At 42.2% G+C, this 22,354-nt stretch overlaps 1 protein-coding gene across 1 annotated transcript in view; it reads left to right on the top strand.

The window, feature by feature from the left end:
• T265_01464 (hypothetical protein) overlaps positions 1 to 22,354 on the top strand; it is a gene marked incomplete at both ends in the record, with an annotated part of 89,319 nt that overhangs the window by 61,283 nt on the left and 5,682 nt on the right. Inside the window, 7 exons of the mRNA XM_009165505.1 lie at positions 7,084 to 7,207; positions 8,143 to 8,341; positions 13,508 to 13,638; positions 18,506 to 18,592; positions 19,639 to 19,765; positions 19,848 to 20,117; positions 21,499 to 21,628. Of these exons, the coding sequence (XP_009163769.1) occupies positions 7,084 to 7,207; positions 8,143 to 8,341; positions 13,508 to 13,638; positions 18,506 to 18,592; positions 19,639 to 19,765; positions 19,848 to 20,117; positions 21,499 to 21,628 (1,068 nt within the window). The remainder of the gene's footprint in view (positions 1 to 7,083; positions 7,208 to 8,142; positions 8,342 to 13,507; positions 13,639 to 18,505; positions 18,593 to 19,638; positions 19,766 to 19,847; positions 20,118 to 21,498; positions 21,629 to 22,354) is intronic.

The following is a 22,354-nucleotide window of genomic DNA, read 5'->3' as shown; positions in this document are numbered from 1 at the left end:
CTAGTAGTTTCTGCAGCTGTTGTTGGCGGTTGCAGCCTCCTTTCCCGCTGAACGTAAAAGGGAGGTCAGACTATGTCACAGTGTACTTCGGACCAAGATAATGATGAGTGATTCGGTAAAACATAGTGGTTTGACTAAGGTAGCCATCACTCTATGTTTTCTGTCCCAAAAAATGATCACTGCATTCGTCTTTCGGGTGGTGATCGCCGTTTTAGTTCTCTCTAGGTTTACCACAGTATATCCAAGCTTTCTTTAAAGATATGCTATCTTACTGCGCACACTAACAAGTTTTTACCAAGGGAAAAGCCGTCGACTAAAGTATCGTGGAATTGGTAGCTTTGCTGTTGTACCGAAAATTTGAGAACCTCATCCATCGACGTGATGAGGAATAGGGGGAGAGTTAATTTCCCCGTCTCACTCCTCTGTGGCAGTGAACCTCCGAAATAAAATAAACGCGCCTTCTTTTATGAACCAACCACATCACGCATACAGATGACAAGCACTTACCTCCATTTCGTTTGAATTTAGTTTAACTAAGCTGACGTCCGCATACAGCGACCCGTTCATCTGAACTTGATTTGTGTCATCATCATCCTGATATTGATCTTCATGAATTTCTGCTGTCGCCTGAGAATCTCCTAAAAAGATATTGCTCTTGGTTAGTCCGCGGTTATAGGTGAGGTGACACGTCAATCGTATCCATTGTCTGGTGGTACAGTTGGTGGAAGTATCATCAGAAATCCATGCTTCGGTTTCTGATAACCGGCAAAATGCGCTGTTTAAAAGTGATGTGAGGGCATAAAAAATATTCTCCCACGCACAACTTAAGAGATGCATTCTCCGACTTACTGATCTCTGTTGGAGACAATGCATTTTTGAGAATTTTTGCGATGATAAACTGTATATTGATTTTGATGATAGTGTTCCTGGAGATAATGGCATGGTATGATGTAATACACATGCGTATGAGCAAAGACACAGCTGACTGTGGTGGCCGTCTGTAGATATAGTAGGCTACGGATGCACTGCCTAACTCTAACATTCAAACGTTTATGGGTGTTACAATGAGCTTAATCTATATAAGGCAAATTTCATCCTCAGTATTAGCCAGTTCTTTCTGGTCTTCATTTGCTGATGCCACTTCAGGTGGCTCATCTCATCTAGTAGTTTCTGCAGCTGTTGTTGGCGGTTGCAGCCTCCTTTCCCGCTGAACGTAAAAGGGAGGTCAGACTATGTCACAGTGTACTTCGGACCAAGATAATGATGAGTGATTCGGTAAAACATAGTGGTTTGACTAAGGTAGCCATCACTCTATGTTTTCTGTCCCAAAAAATGATCACTGCATTCGTCTTTCGGGTGGTGATCGCCGTTTTAGTTCTCTCTAGGTTTACCACAGTATATCCAAGCTTTCTTTAAAGATATGCTATCTTACTGCGCACACTAACAAGTTTTTACCAAGGGAAAAGCCGTCGACTAAAGTATCGTGGAATTGGTAGCTTTGTTGTTGTACCGAAAATTTGAGAACCTCATCCATCGACGTGATGAGGAATAGGGGGAGAGTTAATTTCCCCGTCTCACTCCTCTGTGGCAGTGAACCTCCGAAATAAAATAAACGTGCCTTCTTTTACGAACCAACTACATCACGCATACAGAAGACAATCACTTACCTCCATTTCGTTTGAATTTAGTTTAACTAAGCTGACGTCCGCATACAGCGACCCGTTCATCTGAACTTGATTTGTGTCATCATCATCCTGATATTGATCTTCATGAATTTCTGCTGTCGCCTGAGAATCTCCTAAAAAGATATTGCTCTTGGTTAGTCCGCGGTTATAGGTGAGGTGACACGTTCTACCGACACGTCAACCGTATCCATTGTTTGATGGTACAGTTGGTGGAAGTATCATCAGAAATCCATGCTTCGGTTTCTGATAACCGGCAAAATGCGCTGTTTAAAAGTAATGTGAAGGCATAAAAAATATTCTCCCACGCACAACTTAAGAGATGCATTCTCCGACTTACTGATCTCTGTTGGAGACAATGCATTTTTGAGAATTTTTGCGATGATAAACTGTATATTGATTTTGATGATAGTGTTCCTGGAGATAATGGCATGGTATGATGTAATACACATGCGTATGAGCAAATGCCTCATACATGTAGCCGGGACTCATCTGTATTTGTATTAAACAACTGCTGATGCATCAGTAATGACTTCTATCTCTAGATGTGGTTTGCACTAGAGAATTTTATTCCGTTGAGACAACAGTCGCCTAACTGTTGAGCTGCTTTGATGTGGAAAAGCTTGCTAATCGAGTAACGACAATGAAATGAAACAAAGAATGCAAACGTGGTACTCGTCCAACACCTGTACCGCACTTCAGATCAAAGCATCCAACTTAATGGATAATTGTGATGAACTTTTATCGTAAATTTAGAATACACTGTATATGTGAATGTACTTCTGTTCCCAGCAATAAAACTTACGTTCCCATTATCAACGAGAGCGTTTATTCAGAGATTGAAATCCTTCCGTAAGCACATGTATGTAGCTAACGATTCTTGGAGGTTCCTTTAAATAATTAAATTGACCTGATCTACAACTGGCTTTGAATGAGATTTCGGAGCAGACACAATCAGAGAGAGACATGTAGGAGATGGCACGTATTAATTATTTAAAACGGGCCTCGTCACTTTGCCAAGAGGCAGAAATTTGTCAAGAATGTGCACTTATTGCTGCCAGTATATATTTACATCAACTACTAGTAAAGTGCGTTGCAATAGCTATAAGCTTAGTCGGCCATACTTGGTTGGCGTTATGTTTTTTCTGAAGTCATCAACATTAGCAACATGAGTGTTGCAGCATCATCGACAGCACGACATCAGTGTTCAANTAGCATGAAGTGAAGATGAAGAATTTATTCGTGGACACTCGCGATTTGCTACTGAACAGTTTGACCTTCATTCTCATCAGATAACTTAGTTCCTTAAAAGTACAACGTTCCTCAATCCGTCTTAGGAAAAAGGACCTTTGTTCCTATGGCCCTGCAAATTAACCCACTGATTTGATGTGCTAAATTTAACTCCACTCCCGCAAAAAAGGACGAAAAATTGACGCCAATCTCAGCCCTACTAGTCACAGTGGGAGTCGTAGCACTAGACTTCCGTTTGACAATGGCGAGATGGGGTACTGAAACGTTACGTTCAGCTCCTCTGGCTACCACTGATACGCCTAGCCAGTGTTGTGCAATAGACTTTTTCCACCAAGCGCACTCCATTACAGACTGGTTTTTTGGCTTCACTCCTACATCAGAGATTGTGATCAGCGGTGGTTAATTAAATAGATCTCGTCAAACCGAGAACAATTTTAGTTAGTCAACCTGACAACCCTGTTGTACGGTAATTTATTCTCAACCTTTCAGTTCGTCAGACGGTCATGTCCTGATAAGTAAGATATATCGCTGTTCAACGAAAGTAGAATGCAGATTGCTCAGGTCACTCGAAAACTGTCGACCTTGACGTTGACAAACAGATGTAAGGTTCCAAATGGTTTACGCTTGGAAAGGCTACGGCTACGCCGCACTACGAACCGATATCCAATGCTCCAGCGTACCCAGGTTGGAATTGTGATATAATAATGAAACTTGGCAACAGACGATAAAGATGAGCGGGGGAGTTTTGAAGAACAACGGACCTACGTAAAATGCCACTCGCAATTTCGCTGAGAACCCTTCGGGGACTGTATTTTCCTGATAAACCCCAAGAGGTTCAAAACCGGTCGAGAGAGGTCCCCTTTCTGGAGGAACCTTTTCCGCCAGACCACGCGTGTGGTACGCGTTGAGGATCAACATATTTCTCGATGAAATAATGTGTCGTAAGAGGGAGTTTATGTGTTCAAACACTTTGAAGCAGGTTAATGTTTGTTGTGGAGCCGACTCTTAGCTTGCACTAAAGCAGGGACGAAAGAGAAGCCCCTAAATCTGATCGAGCCCGTGAGCAACTCACTTATCTGACTGTTATCAAGTGTGCTGCAGTGTGTCGTAGATCAAGAATAACAAAACCCACAAAACCATCCTCCAGTAAGGCAGTTGGTGAAAGAGCTACTGTTTAGAAATCATGCCTTTTGTGACTGATTATGCACTCTCGGCATCCGCATGCCATGTGAATCCTAACAACTCGGGGTTTTTTAAGTATCGCAACAATATCGAATCAAAACTGCCAGATCATCCTTTTATGGCATTGGTTACCAACTCACTTCTGAGTAGTCACGGTCTTAGTAATGAAGTAATCCCGACCTCCTCGTGCATGCATGCTCGATGACTGAATGTCAGAAGCCACGTTTAAATGGGCTAACCCCCAATCGTAAACTGATGGGTGGGATTATCACTTCGTGCTTTATCCAGAGTNGCAGCATCATCGACAGCACGACATTAGTGTTCAACACCAATGCTTCAACGCCTTATTTTAAAGAAAAGAGTAAAGGTGGACTTAGTGCTAGCTTACCACAATCATTTCGAGGTGCATTTACCTCCAGACACTTACCCAGGCGATCTAGATAGAAACTGACAACAAGAACGCCACTCACATTGGTTGCCAGCCATATCTTGCAAAGTAGCCAACCAGGCACAGTGAGGAACACGCGGTCCCCATCCTGGAAGGCGAGTAGCGCCGACAGCACCCAAGCGTTTCGTGATCTCCTTCACAATACTCTGCCAAGTCAAGGGTTGGCCAACTCTCTATTTACACTACTCTGAGTTGGGCATGGAAAACAGCACTCTCTTCGGCGAACCATGGTCCGACATACGCAACACATGTCCCAAGCAACGCAGCTTCTCGTGCTGGACACATTCTTTAATGGAAGTGCCCGTTGCACAACCAAAAGCGCGCTTTCTAACTGCCACGTTACGGGTTCACCGACACCAACCCACACGAGCTATGGTTCTGAGACAACGATTGTCGAACACCTGAAGACGTGTTGGCATGGATGCTGCATTATCGCGCCACTAAAAGGTTCATCTGATTATGTTAGAAGCATTAGAATGAAAAGAGGAGAAAAGAGTTGTTAAATGAGGTGACCTCGTGCTGGCCTATCCCGAATACTTTTGTGCGCTTACCCCTTCAAGCGCTGAATCCGACTGTCTGGAAAGAAACTTTTAGCATGAAGTGAAGATGAAGAATTTATTCGTGGACACTCGCGATTTGCTACTGAACAGTTTGACATTCAGCCTCATCAGATAACTTAGTTCCTTAAAAGTACAACGTTCCTCAATCCGTCTTAGGAAAAAGGACCTTTGTTCCTATGGCCCTGCAAATTAACCCACTGATTTGATGTGCTAAATTTAACTCCACTCCCGCAAAAAAGGACGAAAAATTGACGCCAATCTCAGCCCTACTAGTCACAGTGGGAGTCGTAGCACTAGACTTCCGTTTGACAATGGCGAGATGGGGTACTGAAACGTTACGTTCAGCTCCTCTGGCTACCACTGATACGCCCAGCCAACGTTGTGCAATAGACTTTTTCCACCAAGCGCACTCCATTACAGACTGGTTTTTTGGCTTCACTCCTACATCAGAGATTGTGATCAGCGGTGGTTAATTAAATAGATCTCGTCAAACCGAGAACAATTTTAGTTAGTCAACCTGACAACCCTGTTGTACGGTAATTTATTCTCAACCTTTCAGTTCGTCAGACGGTCATGTCCTGATAAGTAAGATATATCGCTGTTCAACGAAAGTAGAATGCAGATTGCTCAGGTCACTCGAAAACTGTCGACCTTGACGTTGACAAACAGATGTAAGGTTCCAAATGGTTTACGCTTGGAAAGGCTACGGCTACGCCGCACTACGAACCGATATCCAATGCTCCAGCGTACCCAGGTTGGAATTGTGATATAATAATAAAACTTGGCAACAGACGATAAAGATGAGCGGGGGAGTTTTGAAGAACAACGGACCTACGTAAAATGCCACTCGCAATTTCGCTGAGAACCCTTCGGGGACTGTATTTTCCTGATAAACCCCAAGAGGTTCAAAACCGGTCGAGAGGGGTCCCCTTTCTGGGGAAACCTTTTCCGCCAGACCACGCATGTGGTACGCATTGAGGATCAACATATTCCTCGATGAAATAATGTGTCGTAAGAGGGAGTTTATGTGTTCAAACACCTTGAAGTAGGTTAATGCTTGTTGTGGAGCCGACTCTTAGCTTGCACTAAAGCAGGGACGAAAGAGAAGCCCCTAAACCTGATTGAGCCCGTGAGCACTCACTTATCTGACTGTTATCAAGTGTGCTGCAGTGTGTCGTAGATCAAGAATAACAAAACCCACAAAACCATCCTCCAGTAAGGCAGCTGGTGAAAGAGCTACTGTTTAGAAATCATGCCTTTTGTGACTGATTATGCACTCTCGGCATCCGCATGCCATGTGAATCCTAACAACTCGGGGTTTTTTAAGTATCGCAACAATATCGAATCAAAACTGCCAGATCATCCTTTTATGGCATTGGTTACCAACTCACTTCTGAGTAGTCACGGTCTTAGTAATGAAGTAATCCCGACCTCCTCGTGCATGCATGCTCGATGACTGAATGTCAGAAGCCACGTTTAAATGGGCTAACCCCCAATCGTAAACTGATGGGTGGGATTATCACTTCGTGCTTTATCCAGAGTGAAGTTCCTGTAAGCTTCAAACAGTACAGTTACAATATGGTATGCAGTGCCATTGAAAGATTTATTAGAAATAAAATATTTCTGCATTTCTGGTATGTCTCTTGAATTGGTGTACGTTGACTTGACATACTGTGAAAAAATGTTCGAAACAAATACCTGATCGAAACACTGATCGCGGTTCGTAAGCAGCAGTTATTTGGAATATAAACCTAATCTACGAGGCAATCCCACTGAATCAATACATGCAACCAAACTCCTCTTTTTGCCAAGGGCAAAGTTATCCAAATCCCCTAATGAGAAAGCTATCTTAAAGGGAAAAGCTATTCGATATTGAGCCATTGTAAACTGTCGCGTCTAATATCTACATGTGTCTACGTTTGTGACTTAATTGGTCGGCTATGTTTGTCTTCTTTGATAGGTGTCCAAGAGATTCTTGGTCGACACCCAGAATTCATGACAACCAATGAGATCGATGCTTGTCTGGAAGGTGACGATAGATGGGACTTTGATATTCTTGTCCTGGAAAGGGTTACCAATAAAAGGTAAGGAAACTGCTTTTATTGCTGTGTCCATATCGCAACTGGTTATTATCATCACAACGAGACATCTAAAAACATACTCTAGTTTACACTGAACTACGATTATCTTTTCATGCCACTAGTTACCTGTCTCTATAGGCCGTCAGTTTTCTTGATATTAAAATGCAAAACGTAAAAAAACACTTGCCTGTTTATTGTATCCTGGTTCTTTATCATTATTATCGAAGTGCTTTCCCACATGGTGCTAGATCGCACACATGACTATGCACTTTAGATAGGTTGTCAAACCAACTTCACTGGGTTTCAGGAATTCGATCGACGAGATGGCTATGATCTGAATGATCCGCACTACTAACTCTTTGTTTCATCGATTGATTGTAGACGACTACTTCGTCAAATAATATCAACAGAAATATTAATAGTAGCAGTGCTAGCAAAAAAGATCAAAACATTGCTATCCAATCCCCAAGCAATCAATAATCAATCGTTTGAAATGTCGTACAGAGATACAGTTGTGCCTCACTATAAACTTATGGATGAAAGGGTTGGGGAACAATACTGAGCATTAGAACAAACGACTCGAGTTGTAAGTTGGGCGTTGACAATACATAGATTATAGGAAAGTTCTGTAATAATGAGGTATGAAAAGAGGCCATTTTTCAGTGAATTCAGCAGCTCGAATAATTACCCTCGCTGAGAACAACGACCAGTCCAAGACTAGTAGTTTAATTCAAGAGTTATAAATACAGGGGATCAAAACAAATAGTTGGTCACCTTAGCGGATTTGGCATTTTTTTCCTTTGAATATAGTTTACATGTTTTGAATCATATCATTATTTCCTGTTTGAGATTTGAATGAGCACATTAAATTTCGTTCGTTTGTTTCATCATAAACAAACATTTGCTGGGCACAATTCACCTCCCATTTCTTACTTTAGGCCGCTCACGCACCTAGCAATGAAAATATTCAGTCGCTTCAAGGTGTGTGAATTGTTGCGAGTTCCTGAAGGGATCATGATCTCTTGGCTAAATATGATTCAAGACAATTACCATCAGCAAAATCCCTACCACAATGCAACCCACGCTGCTGACGTCCTTCAGTCTACAGCCTATTTTCTGCGTGTAGACTTATTGTCTGTGAGTTTCCATTTCTGATCCGATCAATTGGTCATTTTTTCTTGGTTCTTCTGGACGCATTTCTTTACCTATTTCGTCCAAGCGTCTATTATTAAACAGTACGTCAGTGCACCTACAAGATTGCGCATACAGAAGTCACTGTGAGAATTTTGTTTTTATTCTATCAAGCTGATCGCTCCAGTCGATAACACCGGCGTTTGATGTCACGTGGGGTAAAAAAAATGGATATCAATATGTTGCACCGGTCACGAGTGGCGATAAATCGCAGGATCTCCTAACATTCCGGTTATCGAGTAGAAGTAGATAATACAGACATGCATCATCGTCATGTTGCAAATTCGTTAGCAGTACCAATAGGAGAATGAGAAAACCGTTCGAAATTCACTTTGTTGGGGTAGCAATGTATCGAAATTTCGATAGCTCGGGTGCGTTTGTTGGCTGTTGATCCAATTGATGTACACTGCCCAAGTGCGCACTAGTGTTGGTGACGAGACTTTTGTAAGTTGATTATCAAGCTGGAGCAGCAGCCACCGACTTTTGTAAGTTGATTATCAAGCTGGAGCGAAGTGACCAGCAGCCACCTGATCAACAATCCAAACACAGCTAAACCAGGCTCGGTGTCACTTATGGAAACTGACCATTTACCAAAGAGAACAAATATAAGAACGCGGTAATAATTCGGATAATAGTATAATATTTTACTAATCTCATCGAAGTAGTAATGTGTTTTCTATATAGGGTTCCGCACAAGATCTGCCTACATCACCGTCATTTCCATTGTCTACATAGTCTCTGATGTTCAACTTTTATCTGGGATTATACGATCGATTTGTAGTCAAAACAAAGCCGGTCTTACTCGGTTTACGTTCAAGAACTTTAGCCAAGTACACTCATTTTCATGCCAATTTGGTTTTGATGGGACACTCACCTGGAGCTCAGCTACCTCTCGTTTATGATATTCAAATCAACTAACTGGGCTGCAACATGCCACTCTTCATTGTTCAATTGGTAAGATACTCAGGATATTGCTATACATTTTGTAGACGTAATATATCACGAATAAGGCTGCTGAAAACTCCTCATTAACTTTAATAATGCGTTTTCTTAATCGAAAAATTTTGGCGCACTAGAATACTACTACAACGGGAGTTTGTTTGCAACTATTTATGACAGTCTGCACGCAGGCCATGCATACGGAATCATACATTTACCGATAAGCATTCTTGAAACTCATGGAATATGTTTTACTTTATGAAGCAAGACTTCTGCGCTATACTTAACGAGCTTTTATTGGCCTGGATAACCAAGTCTTACTCTGCGTTTCAACTCGAGTTTCACAGCTCACAATTAATCAGTCAGTTTATCATCAATAAACCATGTACCACAGGCATAATAATTTTAGCTGCTGCAGTTTCGATCACCACCAGTCAAACCCTAGAGGTGAAGACGTGTTCATTGAGCTCGAGAACTGGGTAGCTACGCAGTGAAAGCGATAGATTTGATGCATGGGTGCCATCGACTGAGCCACTGAGCCACTTCCGCTAGTGTCATTAACCTGGAGACGGCAATTGTCGGCCTGACTAGGTTTCATACTTCGTTTCCAGGTCATACACTGTCGGTTACTTTCACTCAACACAGGGCTTGGCAAAAATGTTTCCAGGTCATACACTGTCGGTTACTTTAACTCAACACAGAGCTCTGTGAGGCAGACGGTCTTGTGACACTTAGAGTGCATTTCCTAACTAGCGCAGCTCTTGAAGCTTGAGTAACTCACATCCCACGGAAGACTTCCTTCTTCCTAGAACCATCTGGCATACCCTAGCATTATGAATCCACTATTCCCAACGGACCCACCCAATGCTTCGGAGACACAGCTCACACTCCCGATACACTGTGTGATTTCCCTGTTCTTCCGATTACGTATCACAGGGACTTAGCGCGTGGTGTTTACTACTAAGAGATACGAAATTTACAGAATAGAGACGAAACTTGGTTACACGACTTCATTGCATTGAAGGCAATAGGTTGGATACACGAGCGCCATTGAGGGTGCGACTGGGCCATGTCTGACATCGGCGCCCGGGTGAATCGCATTAGGACTACTAAATATTCCGTTGCCATGGGACTTCCAAATGAACTAATTTAAGGTATAATTATTAGTTAAATTATTTATGTTACTAAAAATAGCTGTCGCAACATTGCGCTTAGTATGTCACCACACATTGCATTCAGCTCAATAAGAACAAAGGCTTTTGCTAATGGGTTTCCGTACCCTGGGGTGCCACTTTTAAAAACTCTAATTGGGTACCGGCACACAAATGGAATTCCTCTTTTGTTACGGTTATAAAATTTCTTTTGGACGAAATAGTACTCCTTCTAGTTACTGTTGATTTTTTGTGCGTAATCCTCGTTAGGAGCTCACTTCTTCTAACCTTATTATTTAGTCCTATATGGCGCAGTACGAAAGTCTATTTATGGCCCAATTGTACTTGCTCTATATTTACAACCTTTTGGACTCGAGTTAGAATCCTAGCACAAAAACTGTTGTGGTAAACTTACCTCACGGAAATACAAATGAATGGCAGTTGTTATTTTCCACAGGCTTGGTAGTTTATTCACGAATATTGTGTCACACGCCTCCCATTCACATACGAAATGGTATAGCAGACCGATCGATCAACCAAACGTCGTAATCCACAAATGATTAAATCACCTCGCGGTATCGAAAACATTTGATTGATCTATTTTATTTTGATCGCGATAACGCGACTGTGACCTAGTTTGACAACATCTCCAACCAGGCTGGCTTTTTGTACATCCCGATTCTCTGTCTCAGACTAATATTAGCAGCTGGAGCAGTGTGCCATCTCTTCGAACAACGGATTTTGTGTGTGAATGACACCGTCGTACTCTAGCTGAACTGTCCTCAGGGAGGCATACAGTATTACTTGGCTGATATCTAAATAGCTATTGACCGAAGAAGCTAAATAGTGTTTTTTGGATCTGTCCCATAATTAAACAAATTTCGAGACATAACTTTGTTTGCCTTCTGATCTTCGTTCATAAGGAAATTCTAGGTGTCGAGTACCTATTCGAAAGGATGGAATTTCGTTGCCCCACTGTGCTTTGGTGTTGTCTCGATAAAATGATACAGAATTCTCACTGTTGGGTAGTGAACAAATCAAACTACTTAACGCCCTATTTGTTTAAGTTTGTCCTGATAGTTTTTGATCTCATTAAACGGCTGGGTTTTGTGTTAGCGAACGCTTATCAAATTATGCCGTTCGTGCCTAAGAGGCTGCAGAACTCTCACCAGGCTGTTTGGAAAAGTACAGGTTCATTTGGACCACAGATTCAAATGTTTCTGTCACAGCGGTTTCTGAAAGCAACGACAATTAAGTCAACCCTGTTTTCTTGTTACAACTCGGATTTTTCGGACAATAATTATCGAATCCGTAAAATTTACTCTTTATCATTTGAATGTATCCTGCTGGCGCCGAAAAGCGACCCAAGCCCCCGCCAGGATCTTCGTAGCTAAGTTGTTCGGGTCTGTTGTTATGTGGTAGCTCGTATGATGGTGGTATTGTTTCTATTGAATAATTTACTACTGTTATGGGCAATAATGCTCGCTGTGCTCTGTGGGCTTGTTTGCTGCATGACGCTCATAACGACTTACCAAAGTGCAAAGCTACTGGGATCCATAAGAGCTAAGTCATTGGCACTAGTTAGCAGTCCGAACAAGTAGAGGATGCACTGATCAGGCCTCTATATTGTCTATGCATGCCAAGCGTGCGGCTGACCAAAACTGAATCACCGGGTCATCAAATAGGACTAATTCGGCTGAAGTGTTTCTAATCCGTGCCCAGCATTTTGAACCATGGTCTACCAAGACAGGTGTGGACGTTTATCCCAAACCTATGCTAGCGAAAGTTTGAAGATTCAAGTAAATGATACTGTCGCATGAAGTAAGGATTGCTGCACTCAGCCTTGGTGCTGTGGGACCCTCACGCCTTCCTGGATGGGATCCTCGTGTTTTTTCTTCGCAGACGCGTACAGAAGATGGCACTCACCTGCTTCCAGTAGCATCTATGATGCACTTTTCCTGCCGAGCTCTTCACATGAAGCCTGTTTGTTGTTGTATGCTGGGCTCGCATTGGAGGTCAGTTCATTGGCAGCAATGACATCCTACACAGTTATGACACTTTGGTTTGTTCATTTCCTCACCCGTTCAAGGTGTAGGCACTTGTATCTTGACCACCTTTTCTAAAGAGAAGTGTTTTTTTTTACCACAATACCTACAACCTTCCCCAAACTCTCAAATCTTTAGCATGGCACATTAGCTCGTGATAACATGGAAGTGAGGCACCAATGCTCTATCGTTGTAGACGTCGATGGCGAATATCAGTCTATTTCTGGTAGCCAATTATGATATGACAACATTAGCGTGTAAGCGGCTGACTAGTTCGCCTAGCATGACCATTAGGAGGATAACGGCTTTGTGGGGAAATAATTTCCAGCCCCTCACTAGAACATGATGTCTAGTTAAACTAAAATATGGGACGCACTACTCATAAGGTTGCTGACAGCCCACGATCCGTTTCGCCCTTCTTTGAGATCATCAAGTTGGCGACTCCCCGAGTTTCCTTCAATCCTATGTTCTAATTGAAAACAAAGTGCAGGAAATTAGCGAAATGAACTCAGTTGCGAAAGACTCACCTGGAACTCAGCAGAATCTCTCGTTTTTTGATGTTTCCAGCACATTTAGGTGCTTGAAAACATCAAAACGAGGGAGTCAGCTGGGTTTCAGGTGAGTCTCTCGTAAAAACCGAATTTGTTTGCAAGTGAGTGTATTTTGCTAATATACGGAGACCTACGGAGCAACAAATGTTTGAGTAAGAATGTGGAAAATGTTTGTTGACAACACTTTTTCAGGGACCAGCATCCGCGCTGTGCTTTGTCGCTTCAGTGATGTGAGGTCTCATGTTGAAAATTTAGTAAACAATATCCTTTTGAAGCAGTTTTTTTCTGCCGAAAGCGCCTTGGTCTGTTTCCAATATCATATAGCTGGTTCTGTAATGAAAACGCGCTAGTTTTTAGTTTGTCGTACATTAGCTAAACTTCTCATCCATCCTCCTCATTATCTGCGAAAAATGTTCCATACCACAGTCGGTATTTGATGAGATGGAAGAAGTCGGGTCGCTACTGGCTGCAGTTGTGCATGACCTGGATCACCCAGGAAGAACCAATCCGTTCCTTGTAAACAGCAATAACCCACTGGCTATCCTGTACAATGACATGTGAGTTACTATTACACCTTTTCAGCCAATCCATTTGAATCTGTCTGAGTATCATATCTGCCATTCAGATACTTACTAAAAAGTGTGAATGCCCTAAGCAAAACGCTCAACCTTAACGAAGCATCCCGACAATTACCCTTTCTTGGTTTTTTCATAGGGCGAGAACATCACTACCAATCCCATGCTCAATTGAATTTATCCCAAGTATTCGGGAAGAACCATAGAGGCGTTCCGTTAATACTGGAAATTCTCGGCTGTACTGAGGGTGACTATAACCCGTGACCTTTCGTTCGGTAGATGAACCCCCCCCCATCGCGTAAATTATCAACTCTCATTTCACACTATACTAATAAGGGACGAAACAGTGACATCCTTCACTCGCTCAGTTCATCCCGCCTGATCCGTTTTTGACTGGCTCTTTGGATACAGAGGTGGTCCTCATGCACATTTAACTTATAACAGGGAGTGATGCAAAGCAGAAGATTCACTTGAGATCTGTCCTGCAGGTATAGCCTACCTATCCTGGAAAGTCAGCCAGTATAGTTTCAATCCGATGATAAGTTGTTCAAATCCGTTAAAGACGCGTGAAGTGCACTTAACGCTAAAAAGGTGATGGAGTTGCTGGGCTTTCAAGCATGGGATGGGTACCTGTACAATGGAGTCTTGAGTGAAAATTCAAGAGTATGGACGTATATCTGTTTATTTCTTCGAAACCGCACCCAAAATTAAAATCTTACATGCCAAGATTTTAAACAATACGTTCGCGTTTTTGCGTCTCGTTGGGGAACATGAAGCATTTGTATTATGGTGAATCTGATAAATTTGGATATTTCCGATCTGAGTGTAGGTAAACGTCATCGCCTCTTGACGCAATACACAATCTAAGTTGATGCTAACTTCCTTTCCAAGTTCGTTTTTTCCTATATTTGCGTACAATTTGTTGTTCAAGTGGAACATAGGTGTGTTGGATACTCCGGAGACTACGCCTACTTGAACCGCCCCAAGAATACTGGCTATGAGCTATTGAGGAATTGTCAGCAATCGTACAGCTTGTTTTGTTTCCGGTCGTCGTCCCTTGTCGTGCACAGCATCCAGCAATAGCGACCGTATTTTGGTGCTGTTATGGAGAACTATATTATCAATAAATATTCAGTCATCGTGGATGTATGAAACAAACACCAGCGTCCACGATAACTCATCTGGCAAGGCAATGGTCCGGTTAGGGCGAATTCACGGGTTTGAGTCCTGTCCGTGGCGTCTGTCATTTGCTGACGGATATGCGTAGCTGTCAAAGGATTCCCTATCTCTTCATCTCATCTGCCTTAATTAACGCTCTTCAATTCAAGTTATGATTGGTGTGTCCCGAGAGCTCAATAGCTTTTTGTTAGAATTGTCCAAATGGGTGACTTTGGTATGACCGTTTATCTATGTTATTTTAAAAGTATTTTCAGGCTTGATCAGATAAGGTTACCAATGAAGGGATGATTTGGTGCAAACAGCTGACTTATGGTGAGGCTCCACACTCCCAGACGAATCACGCGCTCAGTGGAATTAGTAAACCATATATCATTCCTGCCAGTCACCATCAACATCTGACACCGTACTTGTGTAAGAATGCGACAAATTAGCGATTAGTATGGTGCTCCAAACCACACGACTAGTTGTATCGATACAGAAAAGTTTAAATTTTTGAAAAAAGATTTTCGTCCTTGTGCTAAAAAACGGAATACGTAACCGTAAAAACTAATCCTGACATTTGTACCTTCTCGAGTGTGCACTGAGGCGTGGCGTTGCTCGTAAACTTCAAAGTGTTCGTAAACAAAGCCAGCTGTCTGCATGAAGAGCATGGTCTGTTTCAGTCCAGTCAAGCATGACAGCGGCGTAGGGATTTTGGAAACCCAGAGATTCTCGATGATCTCGTCTGCTGTTCCCGTCAGGCTGAAGAAGAGACACGCATGACGATTCCTGCACCCGCAGACATGGCGGTACAGAGTTGTCTCATTCATAGAGGTATTTGTAGCTGATGGTGCTGAGATGAAAGCGATATTCGCGGTGGTGATGAACATTCAAGATAAGCCCGTTTGATTTGAGACTAGGCGACCAGCTGCAGAGAGTGATTCCGAATTTGTAGCGTGGTTATGATGGTGCGAGTTTGTTCAATACACCTTTCGATGAAGTCCAGGCAGTGACCGGATGCATGTACTGGGAATTGTTACGAAATGCCGATTTACTTGCATGGTGGATAACACAGGTAAAGCGTTTTCATAGACAAATTCTTTGAATGGAACTTCCCAAAAGGAAGATTAGAAATTCTGGAGAATATGCTGTGAATTGTTACGAAATGCCGATTTACTTGCATGGTGGATAACACAGGTAAAGCGTTTTCATAGACAAATTCTTTGAATGGAACTTCCCAAAAGGAAGGAAGGAATTCGGGAGGAATATGCTGTGAACGCCACTAACAGTCTGACCTGAAACGTTAAGCAGCAAACGTTTCATGCAGAGATGTTGAATTTGAAGGCACACTACTACCTATCAACCGCAGCAATTTAAGCCAGATAGTCCGAGATGTTGGCGTGCCTTCTGCACTGGTTCTCAGGTCACGTATATGTAGGTTCGAACCTGATAATAGACGTGGCCTGTTTATGTCTGAACAGTTGGGCATACACCACTGCGTTTTGAGTCCGACGCGAGCACGACTTTTCGCGCTAAGCACAAAGTTAAGCTCATCGAGTAGGTATTCCTCTACCACAATTGTTGGACCTTCTTTGGTAGTAAAATGTATATGTATTGATCAGCAGCAGTTAGCTCCTTGCTGGACTAAAATTCAGCCCCCTGCATTGTTTCCTTCATTATATTTGAGGCAGATTACTTTCAGTATCGGATCAGGAAAATTTCAGAAGTTAAAACCAGACGTGTTGAGATAGCATGGAAGTATCACCTCATTGACTTTGGAAGAAAATCTGACTAGTTACTTAAATCTGTGATTTTGTGCCAACTTGGTACTGAAGTACCAAATTTATGGAAAGGTTATCAGTAAATTGTTTTTTGCTATTAGCTTCCTAAACGGGCGTCTAAGAGTTTTACGAAGGTTTGAAACAATGTTAGTGTCTATTCCAGTTGAATGATCCCATCACTTTTAAGATTTCATCTGCAAGACATTGCTTTCTTAACGAAGTTAGGTGATTCGGTGGTGCATTTTGTGGTTAGGCAATGTACCAGTTGAACGCTCTCTGTCTGATTGTTGATAGCACAATTCCTGGTAGCCAGAAGTTGATCGGGCAGCGAAGCACTCACCAGAGAGCTGTCCATGTTTAACCGAGAGGTAGAAACCTTGACTGACAATAACCTGCATAACTTCATTCCATGCTGAACGAAACCTTTGGTAGATCACACGTAAATCCAATCGCCCTAATGGTACACTAGTTTTCGACTGTCCACTGAATGCAGCGTGCGAATCACCGATGTGGGTTGTTCTAATTTTCTTCCGCTCCTGTTCAACTTACAACGTCGAGCTTTAAGATATGCCAGGGAAGCGTTTTTTTTGAACTTATTATCAATGCAGTGTAGGTGGAATGAGTGCAACACTGGCGTGCATACGACCGCATTCAAGACAGCTTTAAGATATGCCAGGGAAGCGTTTTTCTTGAACTTACGATCAATGCAGTGTTGGTGGAATGAATGCAACACTGACGTGCATACGACGGCATTCAAGATTGCCGTGTTGTAGTCCCTATCTGTTAACGGCTGATGAGCTCCGCACTTCTTAATAGCAAAATACTGCTTCCAATGAATCAAGTATGGTATAACGCTTCCAAACTTGTCGTCACTAGCTGATAGAACAATTGATTATGATTACAGAGTAATCAGAAAAAGCGTCAGGTGCCCTGCAGTGAAATTTCTTGAGTAAGTCTCCTGGCTGGTAGTCCTTACTATTGACGAATAGAAAGGGGAGTTTGTGCTTGATGATGCCACTGAACACGATCAGATATGAAGTATGTTCTGAGCACTATATGTACCAAGCTTTTGTTCGCATAAAGCCGAGACATTCGATGCGTTTTAGTCCGTCAAGATGAACGAGTTTTACATTTTGTGCCTTTCAGTCGAAATTTGCATTTTAAATTCCCGGTATTGATTTTTGGGTTTGTTATTTGGTTATTTATTCTACATGTATTGCGGTAGCTACCAGCTTGAAACGATACCGTCTAGTGCAAAGTGCCTCGTTCCAGCATCTTTATCTAGGTTTCCCAGCTTTGAAAACAATTCATCAAATGTTGCAAGTCACTCAGACATCAAACAGAACACTACGGTTTGTTTCCGCAAATTTTCACTACGTAAGGAACAAGGAGATGCCATCAGAAATAAGAAACCTGAGATGATCCTTGAGATGCCAAAGATGAAATTTCTTGCAGCTGAATATCTTGTTTGTGATACTATTTGCATGTAGGTGCCAGACAAGGACCACTTTTCGTTTCATTGGGATGACATCCAGGATATCAAAGTAGAAGTTTCATGACAATTCTTCATTTATGTGTTTAGATAGGAAGTGAAAATGGGCGAAACTCAGAAACTGTGCCCACCTTATAAAACCCTACTTGCCATTTGGTGAGCTAGAAAAAGATTCTAGCAAACCTATACATGGAGTTTTTAAAGGATTTATTCAGAGTTGCAGTAATTTCTCCTTGTTTACTGAGCCCTTCCGACGAACGCTTAAGCCGCCGATTTAGTTATAAGATATTTTATAAGGAGTTATGCGAATGTGATTGCATAAACAAATTAGTTTTCTCAGAAACAAAAACAGGCTTGTCTTGGTCTACGATTAAGTTGCAGTTTGCGGATGATCTACGCACCATTCATCTTATTTCAGGGCTGTCCTTGAAAGTCATCATGTTGCACTTGCCTTTGAACTTACTCGTAAAGATCCCGATGTCAACATTTTCCAGAATATGACCAGGTAAGTCAAAAACGCTTCTATTCTTGGTACATATAATGTTACATTGTTACATTTGTGACTATTTGGTGTAAAACTTCAATCTAAAGGATTGTGCATCCCACGTGAAAAGGTCGCTAGAAGTTAAGTCTCAAATTATTTCCTAATGACATGAATACTATTCAGTAAACGTGTGACACATAAGCTACCATTGTAGCGGTATTTGCATAAAATACGGCCCCACCTCATCCACCGACAAATCTACACAGACCGTTCACCTTTACAGTTCCACAAAGATCCGAGAATAAAATTAGTTGTTCATGGTATCTGGCAGCTTTACCGGAGGCCTTGGGTGACTTTATCGAGCCGCACAGTTTGAACTTAAGTTACACTTGCTAAACTAGTGAACCACTTATTCGGCATTTGCTTCGACCGATCGATCCAATCTATGTTACTGTGCATTTTCTCGTCTAGTCACATAGCCTCGCTTCATAGTTATGCAATCATGTCCCGGCAAGCTAACAATCCACGATGCGGTGTGACTCGAAGTACAGACACGCACTTATTCGACCGTGAAAGCCGTATTGCCCCACTGTGTTTGCAAATGTTTGAACTACTGATGAAGTTAGTCGAATTTCGGGTGAATATACTATATGTTGGACCACAAGCCACTATCTACGCGTGTTTCGATGACAGGCTCCATTAACCCCATTTTACTGCCGAACAGTCAACTTGCCTAGATTTTCCTCATACCAGACAGTACCTATGAATACTGATGACTGCTATGAGTTTGAAGCTGGTTGGCACGAAATGAGTCCGGCTATCTGGGTAATCAACTGAAACGTGTGCAGTATAGGTTTTGCCAAGCCTTGAGCCTGGTAGTTTAAAAGTACGCGCTACCCAATTTGCCAAGGCTGCGAAAGACCTTCAATAAAAGTATGAAGGGTAATACCGGCCGAAGGAGTCGGTACACTAAGATCTGAGTTGCTTCAATTGCTGGCGGATTAGTTGTTTCATTGAGTCTGTTTCACTACCAAAGGCCAAATTTCTTAGTTCTTTTTATATTACAGAGAGGAATACCGAACAATCCGCGGATACATGGTGGATATGGTGCTTGCCACAGAGATGGCTAAACACTTTGATCACGTTGGGAGATTTGTCAACAATCTAACCAAACGAGCAATGCAAAGGACGCGAGTAAGTTAAATCGAGATGATTTCAACAAATAACTGTAAACACATCGTTGTTTGCCTCAACAACCTTACCCATTCTTTTTCAGTGCCATGATCAGTCATCCGTGGGAAGCATGAGCTCTGTAGAATCCGGATCTGCTGGAATAGGTCCAAGCTCCTCTGCTTCCCAGCTGACTACATCAGTCACGCCAGCAGAAGACTCACTAAGCCAACCCTTGGAACGTTTGGCAAACGCTGAGAATCGGGCAATTCTCAGACGAATTATCATCAAATGCTCCGATGTTAATAACCAAACTCGTCCGTTGGCAATATGTAAAGAATGGGCAAACAGAATTGCGGAAGAATACTTTTCTCAGGTAAGCGAATACCCGGAAATCGTGTAATAAGGTAAACCGTGTCCGGAAACTACCACCTTGGGAGAATGTAGATAGACCCTTAGCGGTGGCGTGGCTCTTCCAAAGTAGCACTTCGTCCGAAATTACTCTGGAAGTTATCAAAACAGCATTCTGTTGGATTCCAGAAACTAACTGGTGCCCGTCGCCTATCTAAAATAAAGTCCGGAAAGCTGTATACCCAGTGTGATGATGCACAGAAGAGCACCCATTTGGGTAACTCTGTCCAGTGAGCGAAAATTAGAGCAGCCCCACGACCCATATAAGCCTATTCGGCACCTGAAAAGCAATCGGAAGTGTGCATAAAACGTAGCTACGAAGCTTAGATTTGTGTATAGCATCCGTCTATTTTGTGTTCGATCTTCCACCACAATGGGCAGCAATTGGTACAATCTTTCTTAGGCAACGGAAACTTTAAGTTGTCTCTTTTGGCACTTCCCTGCCGCCATGATCTATTGTCCGACAAGCTGTCATGTAAGGAGATAGTCTCTTTGGCTGAAAGATAAATGATGCTGTTCTGTAAGTCAACTTTACCGCTGACTATTAGCTTACAGAGTTCCTAATACCACTTAGACAGATACTGTTGGACCCGTCCTGTCGGTTTGTGGAATCAGTACCACTGATAATCCTACTCTACAAAACGCCTCGCCCTCGCAACACAAAGTTATCGAATTCAGAAATAGACTTCTTTTATCCTGGTTGACTGTTTGTTGCCATTGTCTCTAACCTTTAGCCGCCAACCATCTGATCCATATTCATATTCAAGAAGTGAAACAGATCTGGATTGGTGCAAACCTGATGTCGCCCGTACTCAGCGTTGCTTGCTACTGCCGGCACCAAAATGGTCTCAGTTGTGTAGTAAACTTAACCTGGAAGCATTCTCTCTAAATTTCATTAGATCTGTGGTTCAGCTTTTACCAAGAGGCGAGTAGTAATTTACCTCAATAAATGCCATAAAAAATGCATGCAAGCATCCCGTGTTTTTTTATTTTCGTGGCAGAGGTTAAAATCGAATACGCATCACAACCATTCAGTTTGTCATAATTTCACTTGTTCTTAAGTTGTCAGGATAATTCACTGTTCAATGTAAGAAGTTGGCCTTTTGTTGTCAGGAATTTTGTGTTCATCCTAGACGGAAAAACAATTGCATGCACAAAAGCCTGTTTATCATGTTGCGAAAAATCCTTCTTTCTTTCTCTAAGAAGAAATGAATGCTAATGGGATTTATTCACTGGGAGTGAAAGAGCTTTCGAGCCGAGAACACGTTCACAAGAGCCTCCTATTGACTCTGTTTGGTCAGTACAATTGCTTCTAAATTCCCACATTTTTGTTTCTGCTCTCACAGACGGAAGAAGAGAAACAGTTGGGACTCCCCATTGTGATGCCAAATTTCGACCGGACTACTTGCAATATTCCAAAATCCCAAATGTCCTTCATTGATTTCTTTCTGAAGGATATGTTTTCCGCTTTTGATTGTAAGTTGCAAAGAGTTCAAACCAATGCGCACACAACTGTCTCGTTTAAGAGGAAATTCCTTTGATAACAGGCTATTTTTTACTTCAGTTCTGCAGAGCTCACCATTTAAGCTGGAACGGCGAAGTCGGTCAAGATTCTCTCACAGGAGAGACAGATATTCACCTCCTGCTCTAGTCAAACACTGACTAAATCATAATCTGAAAAAACACTTTTGAAAACAGACCAAGCTGAATATCTAGTCCATGCTCTTTCGCGAGTTATTTGGTCCTGTTTGTCATCACTCTTGGATTATTGCGGTGAAACAAAGCAAGACGGGCACCACATCTTTAAACAGTCAACCCACTTGAATTTCACCTAAGGTCTTTGCTTTTGACATTACCGTGCACCAGTTTAGGTTTGCGGGATCGGCTTTAGCCAACCTCTGGTACTCGAAGATGAATGATAGATACTTGGGTGGAACATGACAAAAACAAAAAACGCATTACATGACCGCTAAATTGCCACCATCGGAGTTTACCTCGTTATCGCAACCTCTTGACGAGTTCTAGAACACCCTCTCACTCGTTAAGCTATACAGACAGTGGAATGTAGAATCACATTGTACGACAGTGAGAACTGATACGGCTAGTTTCGTGTGCTCCAATAAATCTGATGTCTTCACAACGTGCAGAATGAAACAGCTTCGATGAATCAATTCTGTTATTATGTTCGTAGTGATTTAGATC

The sequence above is a fragment of the Opisthorchis viverrini genome (genome assembly GCF_000715545.1).
Source record: "Opisthorchis viverrini unplaced genomic scaffold opera_v5_16, whole genome shotgun sequence".
NCBI classification, from domain to species: Eukaryota; Metazoa; Platyhelminthes; class Trematoda; order Opisthorchiida; family Opisthorchiidae; genus Opisthorchis; species Opisthorchis viverrini.
Note: the sequence above shows the minus strand (reverse complement) of the source record. Positions and strands in the feature narration are given on the sequence as shown.